The sequence below is a fragment of the Linepithema humile genome, chromosome 6 (genome assembly GCF_040581485.1).
Source record: "Linepithema humile isolate Giens D197 chromosome 6, Lhum_UNIL_v1.0, whole genome shotgun sequence".
Taxonomy (NCBI): domain Eukaryota; kingdom Metazoa; phylum Arthropoda; class Insecta; order Hymenoptera; family Formicidae; genus Linepithema; species Linepithema humile.
Window position 1 is genome coordinate 4,504,994 of NC_090133.1, and position 22,342 is coordinate 4,527,335.

General features: G+C 36.3%; 1 protein-coding gene and 1 long non-coding RNA gene across 2 annotated transcripts in view; one reads left to right on the forward strand and one right to left on the reverse strand.

Moving 5' to 3' along the window:
• Positions 1 to 4,151: 4,151 nt before the first annotated feature.
• On the forward strand, positions 4,152 to 5,594 carry LOC137000833 (uncharacterized). The gene is made up of 2 exons (XM_067358360.1): positions 4,152 to 4,746; positions 5,114 to 5,594. The coding sequence occupies exons 1-2, from the start codon at positions 4,154 to 4,156 to the stop codon at positions 5,115 to 5,117; spliced, it is 597 nt and encodes a 198-aa protein (XP_067214461.1). The 5' UTR covers positions 4,152 to 4,153; the 3' UTR covers positions 5,118 to 5,594.
• Positions 5,595 to 5,726: 132 nt separating this feature from the next.
• LOC137000834 (uncharacterized) overlaps positions 5,727 to 22,342 on the reverse strand; it is a 30,817-nt gene continuing 14,201 nt past the window's right edge. Inside the window, exons 2-3 of the long non-coding RNA XR_010891005.1 lie at positions 21,461 to 21,612; positions 5,727 to 6,274 (exon numbers count right to left, since the gene is read on the reverse strand). This is a non-coding gene — a long non-coding RNA (uncharacterized lncRNA). The remainder of the gene's footprint in view (positions 6,275 to 21,460; positions 21,613 to 22,342) is intronic.

The following is a 22,342-nucleotide window of genomic DNA, read 5'->3' on the forward strand; positions in this document are numbered from 1 at the left end:
ACTATTCAAAAAAATAAAAAATTGAATTTGTTGCTTGTTTTAAACTATCGAGAAGCGACACTTTGTCGTCGCGGATCGGTACGGCGCGGACTAAAAACATTTATAATTAGTTGAAATAATTTGTTACTCGTATGATTCTGGTCTCAAATTAATCTACGAACAATATACTATTCAAAAAAATAAGAAATTGAATTTGTTGCTCGTTTTAAAGTTTCGAGAAGAAACAATTTAAGAAGAAACTTTTTATAGTGTCCTTTCTTGACATTTTACAACGAGCAACAAATTCAATTTCTTATATATTTCGATAGTACAGAGTCTGTAGATTAATTTGGTACCAAAAACATGCAAGCAACAAATTTTTTTAACTAATTATAACGTTTTTAGTCCGCGCCGTATCAATCCGCGACGACAAAGTGTCGCTTTTTGATACTTTAAAACAAGCAACAAATTCAGTTTCTTATTTTTTTGAATAGTATATTGTTCGTAGATTAATTTAAGACCAGAAACATACGAGCAACAAATTATTTCAACTAATTATAACGTTTTTAATCCACGCCGTACCGGTCCACGACGACAAAGTGTCGCTTCTCGATACTTTAAAACAAGCAACAAATTCAATTTCTTATATATTTCGATAGTACAGAGTCTGTAGATTAATTTGAGATCAAAAACATACAAGCAACAAATTTTTTTAACTAATTATAACGTTTTTAATCCGCGCCGTATCAATCCGCGACGACAAAGTGTCGCTTCCCGATACTTTAAAACGAGCAACAAATTCAGTTTCTTATTTTTTTGAATAATATATTGTTCGTAGATTAATTTGAGACCAGAAACATACAAGCAACAAATTATTTCAACTAATTATAAACGTTTTTAGTCCGCGCCGTACCGTTCCGCGACGACAAAGTGTCGCTTCTCGATACTTTAAAACGAGCAACAAATTCAGTTTCTTATTTTTTTGAATAGTATATTGTTCGTAGATTAATTTGAGACCAGAAACATACGAGCAACAAATTATTTCAACTAATTATAACGTTTTTAATCCACGCCGTACCGGTCTGCGACGACAAAGTGTCGCTTCTTGATACTTTAAAACGAGCAACAAATTCAATTTTTTATATATTTCGATAGTACAGACTTTGTAGATTAATTTGAGACCAGAAACATACAAGCAACAAATTTTTTTAACTAATTATAACGTTTTTAGTCCGCGCCGTATCAATCCGCGACGACAAAGTGTCGCTTCCCGATACTTTAAAACGAGCAATAAACTCAGTTTCTTATTTTTTTGAATAATATATTGTTCGTAGATTAATTTGAGACCAGAAACATACGAGCAACAAATTATTTCAACTAATTATAAACGTTTTTAGTCTGCGCCGTATCAATCCGCGACGACAAAGTGTCGCTTCTCGATACTTTAAAACATGCAACAAATTCAGTTTCTTATTTTTTCGAATAGTATATTGTTCGTAGATTAATTTAAGACCAGAAACATACGAGCAACAAATTATTTCAACTAATTATAATGTTATTAATTTGCGCCGTACCAGTCCGCGACGACAAAGTGTCGCTTCTCGATACTTTAAAACGAGCAACATATTCAGTTTCTTATTTTTTTGAATAGTATATTGTTCGTAGATTAATTTGAGACCAGAAACATACGAGCAACAAATTTTTTTAACTAATTATAACGTTTTTAGTCCGCGCCGTATCAATCCGCGACGACAAAGGTCGCTTCTCGATACTTTAAAACGAGCAACAAATTCAGTTTCTTATTTTTTTTTAATAGTATATTGATCGTAGATTAATTTGAGACCAGAAACATACGAGCAACAAATTATTTCAACTAATTATAACGTTATTAATCCGCGCCGTACCAGTCCGCGACGACAAAGTGTCGCTTCTCGATACTTTAAAACGAGCAACAAATTCAGTTTCTTATTTTTTTGAATAGTATATTGTTCGTAGATTAATTTGAGACCAGAAACATACAAGCAACAAATTATTTCAACTAATTATAACGTTATTAATCCGCGCTGTACCAGTACGCGACGACAAAGTGTCGCTTCCCGATACTTTAAAACGAGCAACAAATTCAGTTTCTTATTTTTTTGAATAGTATATTGTTCGTAGATTAATTTGAGACCAGAAACATACAAGCAACAAATTATTTCAACTAATGATAAACGTTTTTAGTTCGCGCCGTACCGTTCCGCGACGACAAAGTATCGCTTCTCGATACTTTAAAACGAGCAACAAATTCAATTTCTTATATATTTTGATAGTACAGAGTCTGTAGATTAATTTGGTACCAAAATCATACAAGCAACAAATTTCTTTTAGTCAATTTTACTTAGATTGTACATGACATGGTGCAATGTAATCATTCTTAAGTAAAGTCGCATCTTTTAATTAATTAATTATTATTAATTTGGTGCTAATTATGTGCTAATTTGTTGCTGTAGTCCGGATTTTGTTGCTTTTACCGTTTAGCAAGAATTGATGAAGTTTGTATTAAGTGAGCTATCTTGATATTAAGTTAGCCCCCCCCCCCATAGCGGAAAAAAATATATAGAGTGCTCGAATCAAGAAATTATTTATGCTAGAATTTGTTGCTATTTTGTTGCTCTAAGATAGCGTAAAAACATTTTGAAAAAAATTGCATTATTTAAGATATACCAGTACACACCACTATACGACACTACGCATTTACTGTAAATAATATAATTTTTTCAAAATGTTTTCACGCTATCTTGGAGCAACAAAATAGCAACAAATTCTGGTATAAATGATTTTTTGATTCGAGCACTCTATATATTTTTTTTGTTATGGTGGGGGGGCCAGCTTAATGTCAAGCTGGCTCCCCCCACTTTAAACGTGAATTCCTGCTAAACGGTAAGAGCAACAAAATCCGGATTGCGGCAACTAATTAGCACATAATTAGCACTAAATTAATTGATAGGTGCGACTTGATTTGGCGATGGTGGGGGGTCCAACTTAATGGGGGTACGAAGCGGTGCATTTTGCAAAGATTGGACGCCAAAACGTCCAAAGCCACCAAATAGATGGGCTTTAGAAAGCGAAACCGAGAAAACCGTTAGTGCTGCTAATAAATTAAAATCGATGTCGGTATCTGATGTGCTTGTGCCGGAGAATGACACTTTAAATTACCGAATTCTAAATTTTAATTCCGTTTTTAATGAAATTTCACAAGTCGTAAAATGTAAAACGTGCGAAGGTGACGTAAAATTCCAGACAGAAAGCACTCGCGGACTTGGCTTTAAAATTGTGATTATTTGTGACAAATGCAGGCCAACAGACGTTTCTTCTTGCCCGAAAATTGGATTATCGTACGAAATCAACCGGCGATTCAGTTTTGCAATGCATTGCTTAGGACAAAAAGTATCTGCCAAAAAAAAATTTTGTGGATTAATGGATTTGCCTTCTCTTGTCGCTCAAAAATCGCACAATGAAATTTAGAATAATATTTATATAGCATCCAAGGCCATCGCGGAATTACTCATAAAAGACGCGGTACAAGAGGAGCAGTTGAGGACAAGTTTGGAGCAAGAGGTCGAAAACGCTACGGATTTAGGTGTTTCGGAAGACGGAACTTGGCATAGGCGCGGGTTTTCTTCTCTGTAGGGCGTGTGCAGTCTCATCGGAGTGCATTCGAAGAAGATTGTCGACGTAAACGTGAAATCTTCGTACTGTAAAAAATGCAAGGTTTGGGCCAAAAAGAAAGACACTGAAGAGTATAGGATTTCGCGAGTGGGAAATCGAGCACCAAAACAAATGTCAATCAAATCATGAAGGTTCAGCTAGAAAAATGGAGGTCGATTCTATTAAAGAAATGTTTCACAGATCACAGAAAAAGTACGGAGTAAAATATACGCATTACATTGGTGACAGTGATTCGAAGACGTTCAAAGGTATCGTTGAATCTCGACCATACGGAGATACAGTTGAAGTAGAAAAAAAAGAATGCATTGAACACGTGCAGAAACACATGGGTGCTCGACTCCGGAAGTGCATAAAAGATCACAAGGGCATTGGAGGAAGGAATAAATTAACTGCGAAAATGATAGACAAACTCTCAATGTATTATGGTTTGACTATTCGGCGAAATTTCGACTCAGTGGAATGAATGCGGGATGCAGAGTGGGCCACTTTCTATCATTATAGTTCGACGAAAGACAAACCGCAACATCATCTTTGTCCTCAAGCCTCGGATTCATGGTGCGAGTGGCAACAAGCAAAAGCGAACGGATCGTTGAACAGGTACGAGCAAAACTACAATGCTTTACCAGACGAGGTTTTGGATGCGATCCGCCCTATATACGAAGATCTTACTAATGAGACATTATTAAAACGCTGCCTCGGCGGATATACACAAAACGCCAACGAAAGTTTTAATAACTTGATCTGGAGAATGGCCCACAATTACACCAACAGCAGCGCAAAAATCGTGGAAATTGCGACTTTCCTCGCAATTTGCTTATTCAACGAAGGTTCGTCGGCCCTTCTACGAGTGATGAATATAATGGAAATAACTGTTGGACGAAACGCAGCACCATTCGCTGCATCAACAGACACTCGGCGCTGCGACCAAGCAGACATCCGAGCACAGCACACGACGCGGGAGGCCCGTATCAGCCGCCGGCTGAGCAAAAATCAAAAAGTCGACGAACACTTTTCCCAGGAGGATTCCCTGTATGGCCCCGGAATAGGTGATTATATGTAAGTCGCAAAAAAAACCTCTTTATTATAGTATAAACTTGTTCGAAAACTTTGAACGCATTTTTCTCGAAACCACGTTTTCAAAGTCGGTACCATAAATATCTCAATAACTACTAAACCGATTCCTCCCCGTTTTTTTTTGTCTGAAAGCTTATAAAATTCTCTAGTATTTGACCCATGATTTTTTTAATATCTTAATTTTTTATATTTTTTTGACACGCTTAAAAATGAAATTTATACGTGAAAAATGATATCTTAAGTTTGAACATCCGCCATTTTGTTTTAAATTTGAAATTTAAAAAAAGAATGGGTCAAATACGAGTGAATTTAATAAACTTCAAGGTGCTATATTGATTTTTTATTTCAGATGATCGGTCAAGGACTAATCCATGGTACCGCAATTCAAGTCTCATCGAGCATGGTCAACTTCGTGGGACTGCAGAGGGGGTAAAGGGGGGTTATTTTACTTCAATAAAAATTGATTTAAAAGTCTAAATTATGTTCTTTAATATAAAAAAACCCCGATCCTAATGTGCCTTTTTGTTTCTTGAAAAAAAATTAGTGAAAAAGCACTATTTTTCGGGCCGAGAAAAGTATATGCCTCCTTAAGAACTAAATTTGCTTCTTTGATTGGTGTAGATTTTACACTAAACGATTTATATCTATCGGAGAAGCAGATTTAGTACTTGGTACGCGTACTAAACAATCGGTGTAAACTAAGCCAATGTGTAGTTTGATACAGACATAAAGACCACTTCGACCAAGTTCTGATTAATTTAATTGTCGATTACAGAATCGCCAACATGACAAATAAAACATATGTTATAATAGAAAAAAGTTAAAGAAACGGATATATCGAAATACTGAAGGTAACATTAAAAGCTAATCGTCGATTACTTTAACTGAAACTGGGTTGAAGTGGCCTTAAGGTTGACGTGTAAACGTAATCAATGGCTCTTAATAATCGAAAACACTATTAATTTACTTATACAATGCTTTCTTTAATACTTCACGTGTGTGTAATGTGTAAATGCGCTAGTGTATATGTGTATGTATGACCGTAGTGTGTGAGCTCAGGTCCGTGGGTTTGCTAAGCCCAAATGACTGTGCGGTTTAGCCATCCTTGCGGAATCGGATATTCTAATTAGCGATAACTCTTGTGGGCTTGTCTATAAATCTGAAGATTAATTAAGATTAATTAAGACTAGATTAATTACATACATTACGTTCTCAAAAAAAAAAAAAAAAATCGATGAAAAGGCCTATTTTTTACGTCTTTAGGTGTATGTAGCCCTTTAAACGTAGAGAATTGATTTTTATTCGTGTCATTATTTAAACATCGATATCAATAATGTCAATAAAATTTTTCAACTTACGTCGCTCGCATCGCCAATTGCTGATCGTTCGGACATCTCCATCTTTCACCTCGTATAAATCTCCGTAACGCACGAGCCAAAATTGGATCGTTTATTCCGACGGGAAACATTATTCTATTTGTAGCCTTTTGTTTCGCGCGGTACCCGTCCGTCTACAACAATAAATATTTGCAATTTATAAAAACGTATGTAAATTTGTACGTGTCTCACATTCAGTGATGCGCTGTCGTGGGATTTTTTCCCGTACGGAACCTCCGTGCGCATGCGTAAGCTGACGTCACAGCTAGACGTCGGCTGCTACCACAAATGTATCTAGGTGTACTATAGGGGATATGATAGTTTTCCCGCGTTTTTAATGACACACGACATATTATAATCAATTACAATTGAAATCAGCTGATATTGTGAAAGAAGAGAGTGAATTACTGAGGGTTCAAAGCGTTTGCTTAGTGCGCAGACGCAACTTTATTCCCACGACAGCGCATCACTGCTCACATTACGAATTTTTAAGAATGCCATTTGGCCTTAGCACTTCTCCAGCGTATTTTCAAAAATATGTAAATGTCGTTTTTTGCGATTTAACTGCGGAAAAAATTGTAACGATGTACATGGATGATTTGATAGTACCTTCGATTGATGTACAAGAGAAATTATCATGACTTAAGAGGATGCTGAAGTGACGGGCGAACTCCGACGCGAAAGCGCCATCATTTCGATGGTACTAAAAATGAAATGACATTATCGGCGCAGCCTACGGACCTATGCCGCGTAGGTCTGTGTGTACGCATTTGTTTGTAGTGGTGACTCACTACACTGACGTGTGGTCTGTGTACGTGTGTCATCGGAAGTTTGTAAACAAACGATGCTTGCGCTTGTTTCCTCGACTGAAATTTCGTTGCAAGGCTGCAATATAATGTCCGAGAAAACATAAGCGTATACAAGGTGTCAAATAAATACAAACTAAATATGACAAAATAATAAATGAAAAATATACATATAATACTATATATATCACTGAAGAAAAATGTCATATACTTTTCTTATTTTTATCCTTATGTAGTAAATACTAAATAACTAATTAATCAATTAATTAATATATACATATACACATATAATCAATAAATAGTTATCTTTATTTTGTATTTTATATGATAATGACTGAAATAATGGAAGTATATATCATTTCAGTTATATAAAATACAAAATAAAGATAACTATATTCAATATGTATATGTATGTATTCAATAATTAATTAACTTATTTATTTATTTTGTATTAATTACATAAGAATAAATTTAGGAAAAACATATAACATATTTTTCCAATTAGATATATAGTATTATACATACATTTTTCAAATAAAATATTTTATCATATCTAACTTATATCTATTAGACACCTTGTATAAGTCTATTTTGTCTCGTATGTACATCATTCAGCCATACGCTAGAATTTTAATTGCGAGAAAAAAGGTTAAATGACCTTATAAATTATCTGATAAAATATAAACAGACCACACGTGCAGTAAATTGCTAACTAAAATAAATACGTATTTCTTCAAATCTGTCAGCTGACGTTAGATCGCCTATGACAATATTTCTTAAAATCTGCCAGTTCACGAATAAATCGTCTTTGGCTCTCTTTTTTCTAAACGGTCAGCTGACGTTAGATCGCCTCTGACAATATTTATTAAAAATTGTTAGCTGACGTTAGATCATTTCTGACAATATTTCTTACAATTTGCCAGTCCACGTATAAATCGCCTCTAGCTCTCTTTTTTCTAAACTGTCAGCTGACGTTAGATCGCCTCTGGCTATATTTATTAAAAATTGTCAGCTCACGATAGATCGCCTATGACAATATTTCTTAAAATCTGCCAGTTCACGAATAAATCGTCTTTGGCTCTCTTTTTTCTAAACGGTCAGCTGACGTTAGATCGCCTCTGACAATATTTATTAAAAATTGTTAGCTGACGTTAGATCATTTCTGACAATATTTCTTACAATTTGCCAGTCCACGAATAAATCGCCTTTAGCTCTCTTTTTTCTAAACTGTCAGCTGACGTTAGATCGCCTCTGGCTATATTTATTAAAAATTGTCAGCTCACGATAGATCGCCTATGACAATATTTCTTAAAATCTGCCAGTTCACGAATAAATCGTCTTTGGCTCTCTTTTTTCTAAACGGTCAGCTGACGTTAGATCGCCTCTGACAATATTTATTAAAAATTGTTAGCTGACGTTAGATCATTTTTGACAATATTTCTTACAATTTGCCAGTCCACGAATAAATCGCCTTTAGCTCTCTTTTTTCTAAACTGTCAGCTGACGTTAGATCGCCTCTGGCTATATTTATTAAAAATTGTCAGCTCACGATAGATCGCCTCTGACAATATTTCTTACAATTTGCCAGTTCACGAATAAATCGCCTTTAGCTGTCTTTTTTCTAAACGGTCAGCTGACGTTAGATCGCCTCTGACTATATTTATTAAAATTGTTAAGAATTTTCTAATGCCAGTCCACGAGAAAACCGCCTCTGACTTGTCTTATTCTATATTGTCAGTCCACGAGAAAACCGCCTCTGACTTGTCTTATTCTATATTGTCAGTCCACGAGAAAACCGCCTCTGGCTTGTCTTATTTTATATTGCCAGTCCACGAGGAAATCGCCTCTGGCTTGAAGACAAGAATAAGAATTTTCTAATGCCAGTCCACGAGAAAACCGCCTCTGGCTTGAAGACAAGAATAAGAATTTTCTAATGCCAGTCCACGAGAAAACCGCCTCTGGCTTGAAGACAAGAATAAGAATTTTCTAATGCCAGTCCACGAGAAAACCGCTTCTGGCTTGTCTTATTCTTTATTGTAAGATACTTTTATTACGTCATATGCTCTATGTATATATATAATGTATATTATATGCTCCATATTATCTATATTCATATCAAAATATCTTTCTAAGAAATTGACATCATTTTGTATACTTTTTTTACAATAAATGTATGATATATGCCATATTTTTTATTTCTAAAGCATGAAATATAAAGATATTTTTATTTTTTTGTGTCTATTATTTGTAAAATAATCTTGATAAAAGAAACAACATTAATTTTGCGACTTGCAATAATCTGTTTTATTATATGCTTCTTTTAAATACTTACAATTAGCCTTATTTTATGTGATTAACTTGGTATTTAAAATACGTATCAAAATCGAAAATGTATTTGTATTACAGTAGAAACGAAACATTCTTGTCTTACAACAGAGAGAAATGGCAAAATATAATATTGTCTAAAGTACAGTCTAATAAAAACTGTTAAAATTGAACATTTTATAAAACCACTGTGATTCATGAAAAATCAGAACTATTATTTAAAAAATATAAACATATTTCGACTGTGTGTTTTAAACCGCACCACACATTCAAAATTCACAGAATAAAATTATTTCTGCAAAGTTGTGTATAATGTCAGTGGAAAAGTGATTTATTTGTTATTACATATACATGATATTTTATCATTCCTCTCTGGTGTAAGACTACAATGTTTTTTTTCTACTGAACTAGAAATTAATTTTACATTTTGATGTGTATTTTAGATACCAAGGTAAACGCATAAAATAAGGCTAATTGTAAGTATTTAAAAGAAGTATATATTGAAACAGATTATTGCAAGTCACAAAATTAACGTTTTTTTTATCCAAATTTTTTTACAAGTGATACATACAAGAAATTAAAAATACCTTTATATTTCATGCTTTATAAATAAGTTATATGACATATACATTTATTATAAAAATATATACAATATACAAAATAATATTAACTTTTTACATAGATACTTTGATGTGAATATACATAATATGGAGCACATAATATATATAATATAAACACATGAAGCACATGAATTAAAGTATTTTACAGAAATTAGAATATGAATGTATGTAACTAAATAATATAAATATTTGCAAAAATGTTGCAAAATTTATGTATAATACATACACTTTTTTATCCTTCAGAGTGCCTTCAACCCATTTTTTTCAGCCGGGTTTTGTAGCACATAACACAAACACACACACACACGCACAACTAACACACATAACTAACCTAAAGGATTCTGTATATGACAGATAGCACTGAGAACTGTATAGCGCCTCTATCCCAAAATCGCGGAACTAATCTATAGCTCTTTTTTACCATTTTCTTCTATATTGCACGCATGCTTTGCATAAATCTGGAAAAGTATGGCATTTTGAAAATAAGTCTCTAAGCTCTATTTTTTTGGTTTTCCATTATTGTTTCATACGCTCTTCTTCGGCACACACTCTTGTTTTGCAGATTGAAGCAGTATAATTTTGATATAAAAGATATAATTCTTTGAGGTGACATTGTCGATAAATTTTCAAAAATTTTTTTTATTTTTTGGTTTAAATTTCACTATCCACCGAAAGATTAGCATGTGCACTTTACTTACACCAAAGGATTTGTAATTCTATCAAAGCAATAAAAAATGCCATACTTTCCAGAAAATTAGAAGTTCGGTCGGTAACAATATGACTTCAGCATCCTCTTAAGCTGATATTAAAGACGGCGGCTAGATACGGGTTATCATTTAATTGGAAAAAATGCCAGTTATTAAAGTCGAAAGTGCATTATTTAGAATACGTAGTAGAAAACGGAAAGATCACGCCTTCTGAAGAAAAGACTGACGCCGTGAAACATTTTCCAAAGCCGACTAGTGTGCGCGCCGTACAAAGTTTCTTAGGCCTTACAGGCTACTTTCGTAAGTTTGTGCCGCAATATTCCCTCATAGCGCGACCACTAACAGATCTGTTAAAAGATGAAAGAAAATTTGATTTCAGTAAGGCACAAAAACATGCATTCGATCAGTTGAAACTGGCTCTTAGTAATTGTTGTTGAAAGCGTGGTTTGTTTTAAAATGAACAAGAAAGATTATGATGCGAACAGAATGCACAGTTTAATGTTTTTACAAAAATTCACAAGTTCGATATACAGGCAAATGTATATACCCATTTATATATATATTAATATATATTGGACTGTTTATTGAATTAACTTTCGGAACACTTATTATCAGAGAGATGTATATAACAACTACAACAGAACAGTGCGAAGTTAAAGTGAGTGTGGCCATCTCACGCATTAAATCCTAATTGCTGGTGACACATAGATGGCAGCACCGATAATTATATAACTAAATTCCTACAAAATGGCCCCTTCACCAGCATATAAACAAAATCATTTAACGAAAATAAATTCTTGAAAATATGGTTTTCTTTGAATAGAAAAAGTCTTAGTCATATAATCCGCCATATTTTCTCTTGAAGGTACAAATTGCAAGTCAAATAATTCACGATTTATACAGTCTTTTACAAAATGATATCTAAGCTTAATGTGCTTAGTCCGCGAGTTCTCGATATCCTTTTTGGAACAACTGATTGCTCCCAAATTATCACAGTATATTACTGGCTTGGGTACATTGAGATGTATAATCTTGCTAAATTCTTTCACTACTCTATGAAGCCATATATTTTCCTTAGCTGCTGCATTGAGAGCAACATACTCCGCTTCCATTGACGATAACGAAATACATTTTTGTTTTACCGATTTCCAAGATATTATTGCAGTCCCGAGCCTAATTATATAACCGGTGATGGATCTTCGTTCGTTGGCTACCGCCCAGCTCGCGTCTACGTATGTATTGATGGTGAGTTCGTCAGTCTTCAGATGTAGAACGGCATCTCGTGTAGTCCATAAGTAACGCACAACGCCGCAAAGGCCCTCCCATAGAGATTTGTTATAATTCTCGCAGAATTGAGCGTAGTAATTCACTGAATATGATATGTCAGGTCTGCTTCGATTGGATATATATTGCAAACAACCCAACAAATTTCTGTACGGATAATTAGATCTTGCGCCGTCCTCAGTGGTCTGTATATCCGGCCTCGGCATTCCATGTGGAGGTGCTGGCAATGATAGCGGTACTTTATTAATAGAGGGAAACAGCTGCTTTAATTCTTCAATGTATTGTTTTTGATGTAAACCAATTACTCCTCCTTCATTAATGAATTGTACTCCAAGTAGTTTACTTATCGGACCAATCTTCTTGATTTCAAAGCAGGATTCTAGTGTGGATATTACCATATCGAAGTAGAGCTGATTGGCAGCAAAAATGGCAATATCGTCCACATAAATTAGTAGCATGGCCTTGTCTTCATATCCGAATACGCAATTGGCTGATTTCAAAGGTGTAAAGCCGCGTTCCAGTAATGTCTTTCTTAATTTTGCATGCCACTCTTTACCACTCTGGTGTAGCCCGTAAATGGATTTGTTTAGTTTACAAACTTTGTTCACGTCTCCTTCGGATCCTTGAGGTTGTAACATATAAATGACATGTTTCAATTCACCATATAGATACGCTCCTTTGATATCTATTTGATATGATAGCCATCCTAATACACTGATACAAATTGCATAGAATAGTCTGAGCAACGAGAAGTCTACAACCGGGCTAAATACGTCATCGTAATCAATTCCAAAAATTTGCCGATGACCTCCGGCGACCAATCTTGCCTTAAATTTTAGTATCTCGCCCTTGGTATTAGTTTTTACAGCATAAACCCATCTATTAGTTATTACAGACATTTCAGTACTTCGTGGGACAATGGCCCAGACATTTCTTTGTTCAAGCATGTGTAATTCTTCCTTCATTGCCATTTCCCATTGAAGTTTTTGTGGGCTATTGATGGCTTCAATATAGCTTTTCGGAATAACGATGTCCTTGTCATTTGCTAGTCATATTTCCAAATTACCCTCGTTGTCGCTATTTTCCAGATCCTCATATTCGCTGTCAGAAGATTCAGCACTCGTTTTCTTGATGGGTTTGAGAGTTGGCAAGTGCTCGATTTCTTCTTTAGTATTGAAGTCGAATTCTTCTGGACGGTATTCGATTGAGTGCTCTTCACAATATTTTCGGACATCTTCTAAAGATCTCATTCGTTCTCGCTTACCATCTGGGTTACGAGTTAAATAATAGAAAACTTCTATGCGGTTATTCAATTTTCTCCTACCTAATACTCTCTCTATTTTGAGGGGAGATAGCGGCACATCAGCATTGTCAATGGGGAGTATTTCGACTTCTTTTTCTCCTGTTGTCATGTCCAATTCGCTTTCATCATTGTATAGTAGTGTATCTTTAGATGATTGATCTTGTGACTTTCTTCGTTGTTGGATGTCGTTCTTATGCATGACCGACTCTTCGAATCTAACGTGGATAGTGTCCTTTACTTTATTTAGCTTTGGAATCCAGACCCGGTATCCCCTTGTGCAAAGGGAGTATCCAACCAGATATCCAATGTCAGCTCTGGACTCTAATTTTGATCTCGTCACCTTTGGTCTGTGTACATAGGCTCGACAACCTAGAGTTCTCAAGTGACCAATTGACGGTCTTTTGTTCGTCCATTTTTCTAGAGGTGTAGCCATATGTAGTGTTCTGTGACTGCAACGATTACGAACATGGGTACTTGCTATTAGTAATTCACCCCAAAATCTCTCAGGGAGACCTGAGTCAAGTAGTGCTGCTCGCACACCCTCCATGATGGTGCGGTTGAATCTTTCACATATACCATTTTGTTCAGGAGAATTACCGTTGTCGGTACGGATCCGTTTTAGTTTCTTTCCTGTTTGACGTTCAGCCTTAGTCATGTACTCCTTAAAATAGGTGAACGCTTCCGATTTTTCTTTTAATAAGTAAACAGTCGCTTTTCTTGAAAAATCGTCAATGATTGAAAGAAAATATCTAAAGCCTCGCATTGTCTTGACCTTGGATGATCCCCATATGTCCATGTGTGTTAGTTCCAGAATATCCTTACTCACTCGTTCGGGAAGTGGTTTAAATGAGTTACGAGTAGATTTTGCCATTGGACAGATTGAGCAGTCTTTTCCTTTTTCGGTTCCTGAGAGAGAGGCTCCCGTTACTGCTTTCTTTTGAATCATTTGTCTAATAGTACTATTATTTAAGTGTGTCAAGCGGCGATGCCATAAGTTAATGTCTGTGTCCACCTTTAACACATTTGCGGTAGTCTCGTCCACGTCGGATATAACAGGTACTATGTACATTCCATTCTTTAAGAATGCTGCGAAAAAAAATTTCCAATTTGGTTTGTAGATGCGACAGGCATTTTCGGTGATCACTGCGTGATGATTTCCTTGAACTAACTTTACTCCAGATAACAAGTTAATTCTGAAAGTAGGAGCATATAGGACGTTATACAGGTGAAGAGTTTTTCGCCCGTTTCCTACCTATAAGTTAAGAGTGACGTCTCCACGACCCTTTACCTCACTCATCGTATTAAGATCAGCAACTTTCACATTCAATCGAATTTCTTGAAAATTCTTAAACAGTGAGATGTCATTGCAGAAATGTGCACTTGCACCGGAATCGACTATCCACTTATTCTCAGTAGTTTGTGATTGTAAACAATGTGGTATTGTTACAAAGAATCCTGTCTCGTCCCCCTTTGCTGTACGTGCATTGCCTTTAAATTTGTTTCGACAATCCTTGGCCATGTGTCCCTCTTTTCCACATCTGAAGCACTTAATTTGACCTCTTTGTTGCGGTGATTGAGCCTTATTTTGTTGTGGCCCCTGTCTTTGATATCCTTTATTCTTCTGGTTACCTGTAGTTAAAGCGTTGTTGACATCATCAGCTTTATCGTCTCGAGCTCTTTGTTTAATACGACATTCCTCCGCTATCAAGGCCTCTGCAATGTGGTCAACCTTGAAATCCTTGTCCGGTATTCTATGCAGAGCTTGAACTATGCAATCATACTCTTTTGGAAGGCGTCTAATTAATTGAAATGTTACCATTTGCTCCGAGTATATGAATCCAGCTTCTACCATAGCATTAACCTTTTTCTTTATCCGACCAATGTACATACCTATAGATTCGTCATCTGGTTTGAATCTCATTTCGTAAAATTCATCAAATAGGCCGGCTAACCTCGCTCTAGTAGTTGGCTCAAAGTGTTCCTTTATTTTAGTCCAAGTCTGTATCGCAGTATCTGAGTCGTCTAAAATGGCCAATATTTCGTTGGAGCAACTCAACAAAATCGTAGTAACTGCTCGGTCTTCTTTACGTTGGTATATTTCGATTTCTCTCGTCGAGGCATCCGATCCCGGCGGAGACTCCGTGCCGTCGATTAGTTTTAAGCAGCCTCGTTGCCTCAACAACAATCGAATTCTCTGTTTCCATTCCAAATAATTAGTCAGTGTTAATTTTGGAACTTTGTTAGTAGATACCTGAATATCTTCTAAGTTTCCCGTGTATTGCTGCCCGTCCGTCATTTTTCGTTATTTCCTGTTCGCTTCACCACGCGGCACTGGGCCCATAACCTTGTTGTTGAAAGCGTGGTTCGTTTTAAAATGAACAAGAAAGATTATGATGCGAACAGAATGCACAGTTTAATGTTTTTACAAAAATTCACAAGTTCGATATACAGGCAAATGTATATACCCATTTATATATATATATTAATATATATTGGACTGTTTATTGAATTAACTTTCGGAACACTTATTATCAGAGAGACGTATATAACAACTACAACAGAACAGTGCAAAGTTAAAGTGAGTGTGGCCATCTCACGCATTAAATCCTGATTGCTAGTGACACATAGATGGCAGCACCGATAATTATATAACTAAATTCCTACAGTAATAGACCTATTTTACGTTTGTACTGTCCGGCGGCGGAGACAGAATTACACACCGACGCATCCGCCTTTGGATTCGATGCAATATTATTACAGCGCGATAGCGAGGATCGTTTATTTCACCCGATATATTATGCAAGTGGTAAGACTACGCCGACTGAAGCGAAATACAATAGTTATAGACTAGAAGTGTTAGCCATCATAAAAGCACTAAAGAAGTTTAGGGTATATTTAATCGGAATCTCGTTTACTATAGTAACCGACTGTAAGGCGTTTATGCAGACTATGAAGAAAAAAGATATTTGTCCGCAAGTAGCAAGATGGGCGCTTTACCTCGAAAAATTTCGGTATTCGATCGTACATCGTCCTGGCAACATAATGCGACATGTGGATGCCTTGAGCCGACATCCGTTATCTTCCGCCATGATAATTGAAGAATGTCAAGATGATATTTTGACAAGACTCCGTCAAAATCAGCTGGAAGACGAGGAATTGAAAGAGACTAAGAAGAAGATGAAAAAAGGACGAGCAGATGGATTTATAATGGCGAATGGACTGTTGTGTAAAGAAGTGAATGGCGATACCCCAATCGTCGTACCGAGACTGATGCAAACTTCTATAATCCGTCAGATCCATGAACGCGGCCATTTTGGAAGTGCAAAAACGAAACAACTGCTGAAGTCTGATTACTGGTTCAAGAATATGTATCTGAAGATCGAGAAAGTCATTCAAAATTGTTTTGCGTGCATCATGGCTACGAAAAAATTTGGTAAGCAAGAAGGATTACTCCATCCCCTCGATAAGGAAGCTCTGTTGGACACCTACCATGTGAATCATTTGGATCCAATGCCGTCGACACAGAAGAGGTATCAACACATATATTTGCGGTGATAGACACCTTCACCAAGTTTGTATGGCTCTATCCAACGAGGAGCACTGGGACAGTAGAAGTACTCAACCATTTAATGAAGCAGTCAGCTGTTTTCGGAAATCCCAGACGAATAATATCCGATCAGGGGACAGCCTTTACATCGAACAATTTCAAAATATACTGTGAAGACGAGGGTATAGAACACGTCACTATCGTTACTGGCGTACCAAGAGGCAACGGTCAGATCGAGCGAATAAATCGGACGTTAAACCCGTTATTAACTAAGCTATCCATGCCGCATCCGACCCAATGGCACAAGTTTGTCACACGAGCACAGCAGTATTTAAATCAGGTACCAAGCCGGAGTACAGGAATGACTCCATTCCATCTCATGTTTGGAACACGGATGAGGCTTAAAGAAGACCCTCAGATAAAAGAGATATTGGAAACAGAAAATGCCACCATTTTCCTAGAAAAACGCGATCAATTACGAGAAGAAGCACGTAAAGCTATTTCAAAGATCCAGGCTGAAAACAGGCAAAGCTACAACAAAAAGCGTAAACCTCCGAGCAGCTACAGCGAAGACGACCTAGTAGCCATCCAACGAACGCAGGGCGGATCAAATCTAAAACTCTGTACAAAATATTTAGGACCCTATCGAATCAAGCGGGTTCTACGAAACGATTGATATATCGTAGAGAAAGTAGGTGAAGGAGAAGGCCCCAGAAGAACTTCGACTGCCGCTGATTACATGAAACCGTGGGCAAATCTACAGGAGGATCCGCCAGATAACGAAGATAACGACATCTGAGGACAGATGTCAGTCGGATGTGTAGGATTAAGATTTAAATTAAGCGCTGTATTATTTGTTTTCGCCTAAATGTTGCGACTTAGCGTGACGAGCGCGACACCGTCGCCGCGACGATGTTCTTATTTTTTTTATTTTATGTAGCTCGCCGGTAGAGTAGGGAGTTCGGTCGAGTCGAGTCGAGTCGAGTAGAGTTACGTGCGTGTGACAAGAATTTATTTTGTTAACCTCTCATTTACGAGATTTACGCCTCATTGATCCCATTCTTTCTTTTAATTCTTGAATAAATTACACACTACACATATATGTGCTGTATTTTGGATATCTATATTAAAATCCTTACATTAATATCAAACTTGCGATCTGAGCATCATTTCTTATCAAAGTCACTGACTTATCAAACACCCCTCGTATTTATATATTTAACTTATGTAACTTTCTAACATCTCTTTATGTGGTTGTTTAAAACTTTCTCTATATTTCCAATAGTTGTTTTTTAACAAAAAATAATGAGAAAATAAAATTTTTGTAAACTCTATAGCAGATAGCATGTTCATCTAATGGCGTTTTCGATTTATTAACTTGACCCGACTTCTGACTCTAAAGGTGTAGAACTTTTAGAGTCAGGGGTCGGGTCGAATTAGGGCAGCTCGGTGTCCCTATCGATGTCTCGTTTGCTCTAACACCTATGTGTCGTGCTTTTCTTTCTTTCCTTTAAGAAACGTAACTGAGCCACGTACATCGACCGCCGGCATTCATTCTATTAATTATTATATCATATAAAAAGGCTTAATTTTATGAAGAATAGAAATTTGTATTGAAATGTTTAATTATACGAATATAAGAATTGTTTGCTTCCGTAACAAAAATACACGCTTGTCCTGATTAATTATTGATTCATTTATGATTGCGTAATTAATAACTTCTTTACTATAAGCAAAATTAGTAATAATGCACCAGGATAAGTCGCTAGAACATACTGTCTCCTATAAATGTTCAAATATAAGATCATATATTATACATATTATACATATATTATACATATTTTCGAATAAATCTTATATTTGAACATTTATTGGAGACAGTATGTTCTAGCGACTTATCCTGTTCCATTATTACTAATTTTGCTTATAATAAAGAAGTTATTAATTACGCAATCATAAATGAATCAATAATTAATCAGGACGAGCGTGTATTTTTGTTACGGAAGCAAACGATTCTTATATTCATATAATTAAACATTTCAATACAAATTTCTATTCTTCATAAAATTAAGCCTCTTTATATGATATAATAATTAATAGAATAAATGCCGGCGGTCGGTGCACGCGGCTCAGCTACGTTTCTTAAAGGAAAGAAAGAAAAGCATGACACATAGGTGTTAGAGCAAACGAGACATCGATAGGGACACCGAGCTGCCCTCACTGTCTCGCTCGCACTTCCTTCATTAGACGGTCGCATGAGGAAGACAGCTATAGGGACACCACTAACTTGACATCACGTAAACGTGAAATCTTCGTACTGCAAAGAATGCGAGGTTTGGGCCGAAAAGAAAGACACTGAAGAGTATGGGATTTCGCGAGTGGGAAATCGAGCACCAAAACAAATGTCAATCAAATCATGAAGGTTCAGCTGGAAAAATGGAGGTCGATTCTATTAAAGAAATGTTTCACAGATCACAGAAAAAGTACGGAGTAAAATATACGCATTACATTGGTGACAGTGATTCGAAGACGTTCAAAGGTATCGTTGAATTTCGACCGTACGGAGATACAGTTGAAGTAGAAAAAAAAGAATGCATTGAACACGTGCAGAAACACATGGGTGCTCGACTCCGGAAGTGCAAAAAAGATCACAAGGGCATTGGAGGAAGGAATAAATTAACTGCGAAAATGATAGACAAACTCTCAATGTATTATGGTTTGGCTATTCGGCGAAATTTCGACTCAGTGGAATGAATGCGGGATGCAGAGTGGGCCACTTTCTATCATTATAGTTCGACGAAAGACAAACCGCAACATCATCTTTGTCCTCAAGCCTCGGATTCATGGTGCGAGTGGCAACAAGCAAAAGCGAACGGATCGTTGAACAGGTACGAGCAAAACTACAATGCTTTACCAGACGAGGTTTTGGATGCGATCCGCCCTATATACGAAGATCTTACTAATGAGACATTATTAAAACGCTGCCTCGGCGGATATACACAAAACGCCAACGAAAGTTTTAATAACTTGATCTGGAGAATGGCCCACAATTACACCAACAGCAGCGCAAAAATCGTGGAAATTGCGACTTTCCTCGCAATTTGCTTATTCAACGAAGGTTCGTCGGCCCTTCTACGAGTGATGAATATAATGGAAATAACTGTTGGACGAAACGCAGCACAATTCGCTGCATCAACAGACACTCGGCGCTGCGACCAAGCAGACATCCGAGCACAGCACACGACGCGGGAGGCCCGTATCAGCCGCCGGCTGAGCAAAAATCAAAAAGTCGACAAACACTTTTCCCAGGAGGATTCCCTGTATGGCCCCGGAATAGGTGATTATATGTAAGTCGCAAAAAAACCCCTTTATTATAGTATAAACTTGTTCGAAAACTTTGAACGCATTTTTCTCGAAACCACGTTTTCAAAGTCGGTACCATAAATATCTCAATAACTACTAAACCGATTCCTCCCCGTTTTTTTTTTTTTGTCTGAAAGCTTATAAAATTCTCTAGTATTTGACCCATGATTTTTTTAATATCTTAATTTTTTATATTTTTTTGACACGCTTAAAAATGAAATTTATACGTGAAAAATGATATCTTAAGTTTGAACATCCGCCATTTTGTTTTAAATTCGAAATTTAAAAAAAGAATGGGTCAAATACGAGTGAATTTAATAAACTTCAAGGTGCTATATTGATTTTTTATTTCAGATGATCGGTCAAGGACTAATCCATGGTACCGCAATTCAAGTCTCATCGAGCATGGTCAACTTCGTGGGACTGCAGAGGGGGTAAAGGGGGGTTATTTTACTTCAATAAAAATTGATTTAAAAGTCTAAATTATGTTCTTTAATATAAAAAAACCCCGATCCTAATGTGCCTTTTTGTTTCTTGAAAAAAAATTAGTGAAAAAGCACTATTTTTCGGGCCGAGAAAGGTATATGCCTCCTTAAGAACTAAATTTGCTTCTTTGATTGGTGTAGATTTTACACTAAACGATTTATATCTATCGGAGAAGCAGATTTAGTACTTGGTACGCGTACTAAACAATCGGTGTAAACTAAGCCAATGTGTAGTTTGATACAGACATAAGGACCACTTCGATCAAGTTCTGATTAATTTAATTGTCGATTACAGAATCGCCAACATGACAAATAAAACATATGTTATAATAGAAAAAAGTTAAAGAAACGGATATATCGAAATACTGAAGGTAACATTAAAAGCTAATCGTCGATTACTTTAACTGAAACTGGGTTGAAGTGGCCTTAAGGTTGACGTGTAAACGTAATCAATGACTCTTAATAATCGAAAACACTATTAATTTACTCATACAATGCTTTCTTTAATACTTCACGTGTGTGTAATGTGTAAATGTGCTAGTGTATATGTGTATGTATGACCGTAGTGTGTGAGCTCAGGTCCGTGGGTTTGCTAAGCCCAAATGACTGTGCGGTTTAGCCATCCTTGCGGAATCGGATATTCTAATTAGCGATAACTCTTGTGGGCTTGTCTATAAATCTGAAGATTAATTAAGATTAATTAAGACTAGATTAATTACATACATTACGTTCTCAAAAAAAAAAAAAAAAAAATCGAGAAAAAGGCCTATTTTTTACGTCTTTAGGTGTATGTAGCCTTTTAAACGTAGAGAATTGATTTTTATTCGTGTCATTATTTAAACATCGATATCAATAATGTCAATAAAATTTTTCAACTTACGTCGCTCGCATCGCCAATTGCTGATCGTTCGGACATCTCCATCTGTCACCTCGTATAAATCTCCGTAACGCACGAGCCAAAATTGGATCGTTCATTCCGACGGGAAACATTATTCTATTTGTAGCCTTTTGTTTCGCGCGGTACCCGTCCGTCTACAACAATAAATATTTGCAATTTATAAAAACGTATGTAAATTTGTACGTGTCTCACATTACGAATTTTTAAGAATGCCATTTGGCCTTAGCACTTCTCCAGCGTATTTTCAAAAATATGTAAATGCCGTTTTTTGCGATTTAACTGCGGAAAAAATTGTAACGATGTACATGGATGATTTGATAGTACCTTCGATTGATGTACAAGAGGGATTATCATGACTTAAGCTGATATTAAAGACGGCGGCTAGATACGGGTTATCATTTAATTGGAAATAATGCCAGTTATTAAAGTCGAAAGTGCATTATTTAGGATACGTAGTAGAAAACGGAAAGATCACGCCTTCTGAAGAAAAGACTGACGCCGTGAAACATTTTCCAAAGCCGACTAGTGTGCGCGCCGTACAAAGTTTCTTAGGCCTTACAGGCTACTTTCGTAAGTTTGTGCCGCAATATTCCCTAATAGCGCGTCCACTAACAGATCTGTTAAAAGATGAAAGAAAATTTGATTTCGGTAAGGCACAAAAACATGCATTCGATCAGTTGAAACTGGCTCTTAGTAATAGACCTATTTTACGTTTGTACTGTCCGGCGGCGGAGACAGAATTACACACCGACGCATCCGCCTTTGGATTCGATGCAATATTATTACAGCGCGATAGCGAGGATCGTTTATTTCACCCGATATATTATGCAAGTGGTAAGACTACGCCGACTGAAGCGAAATACA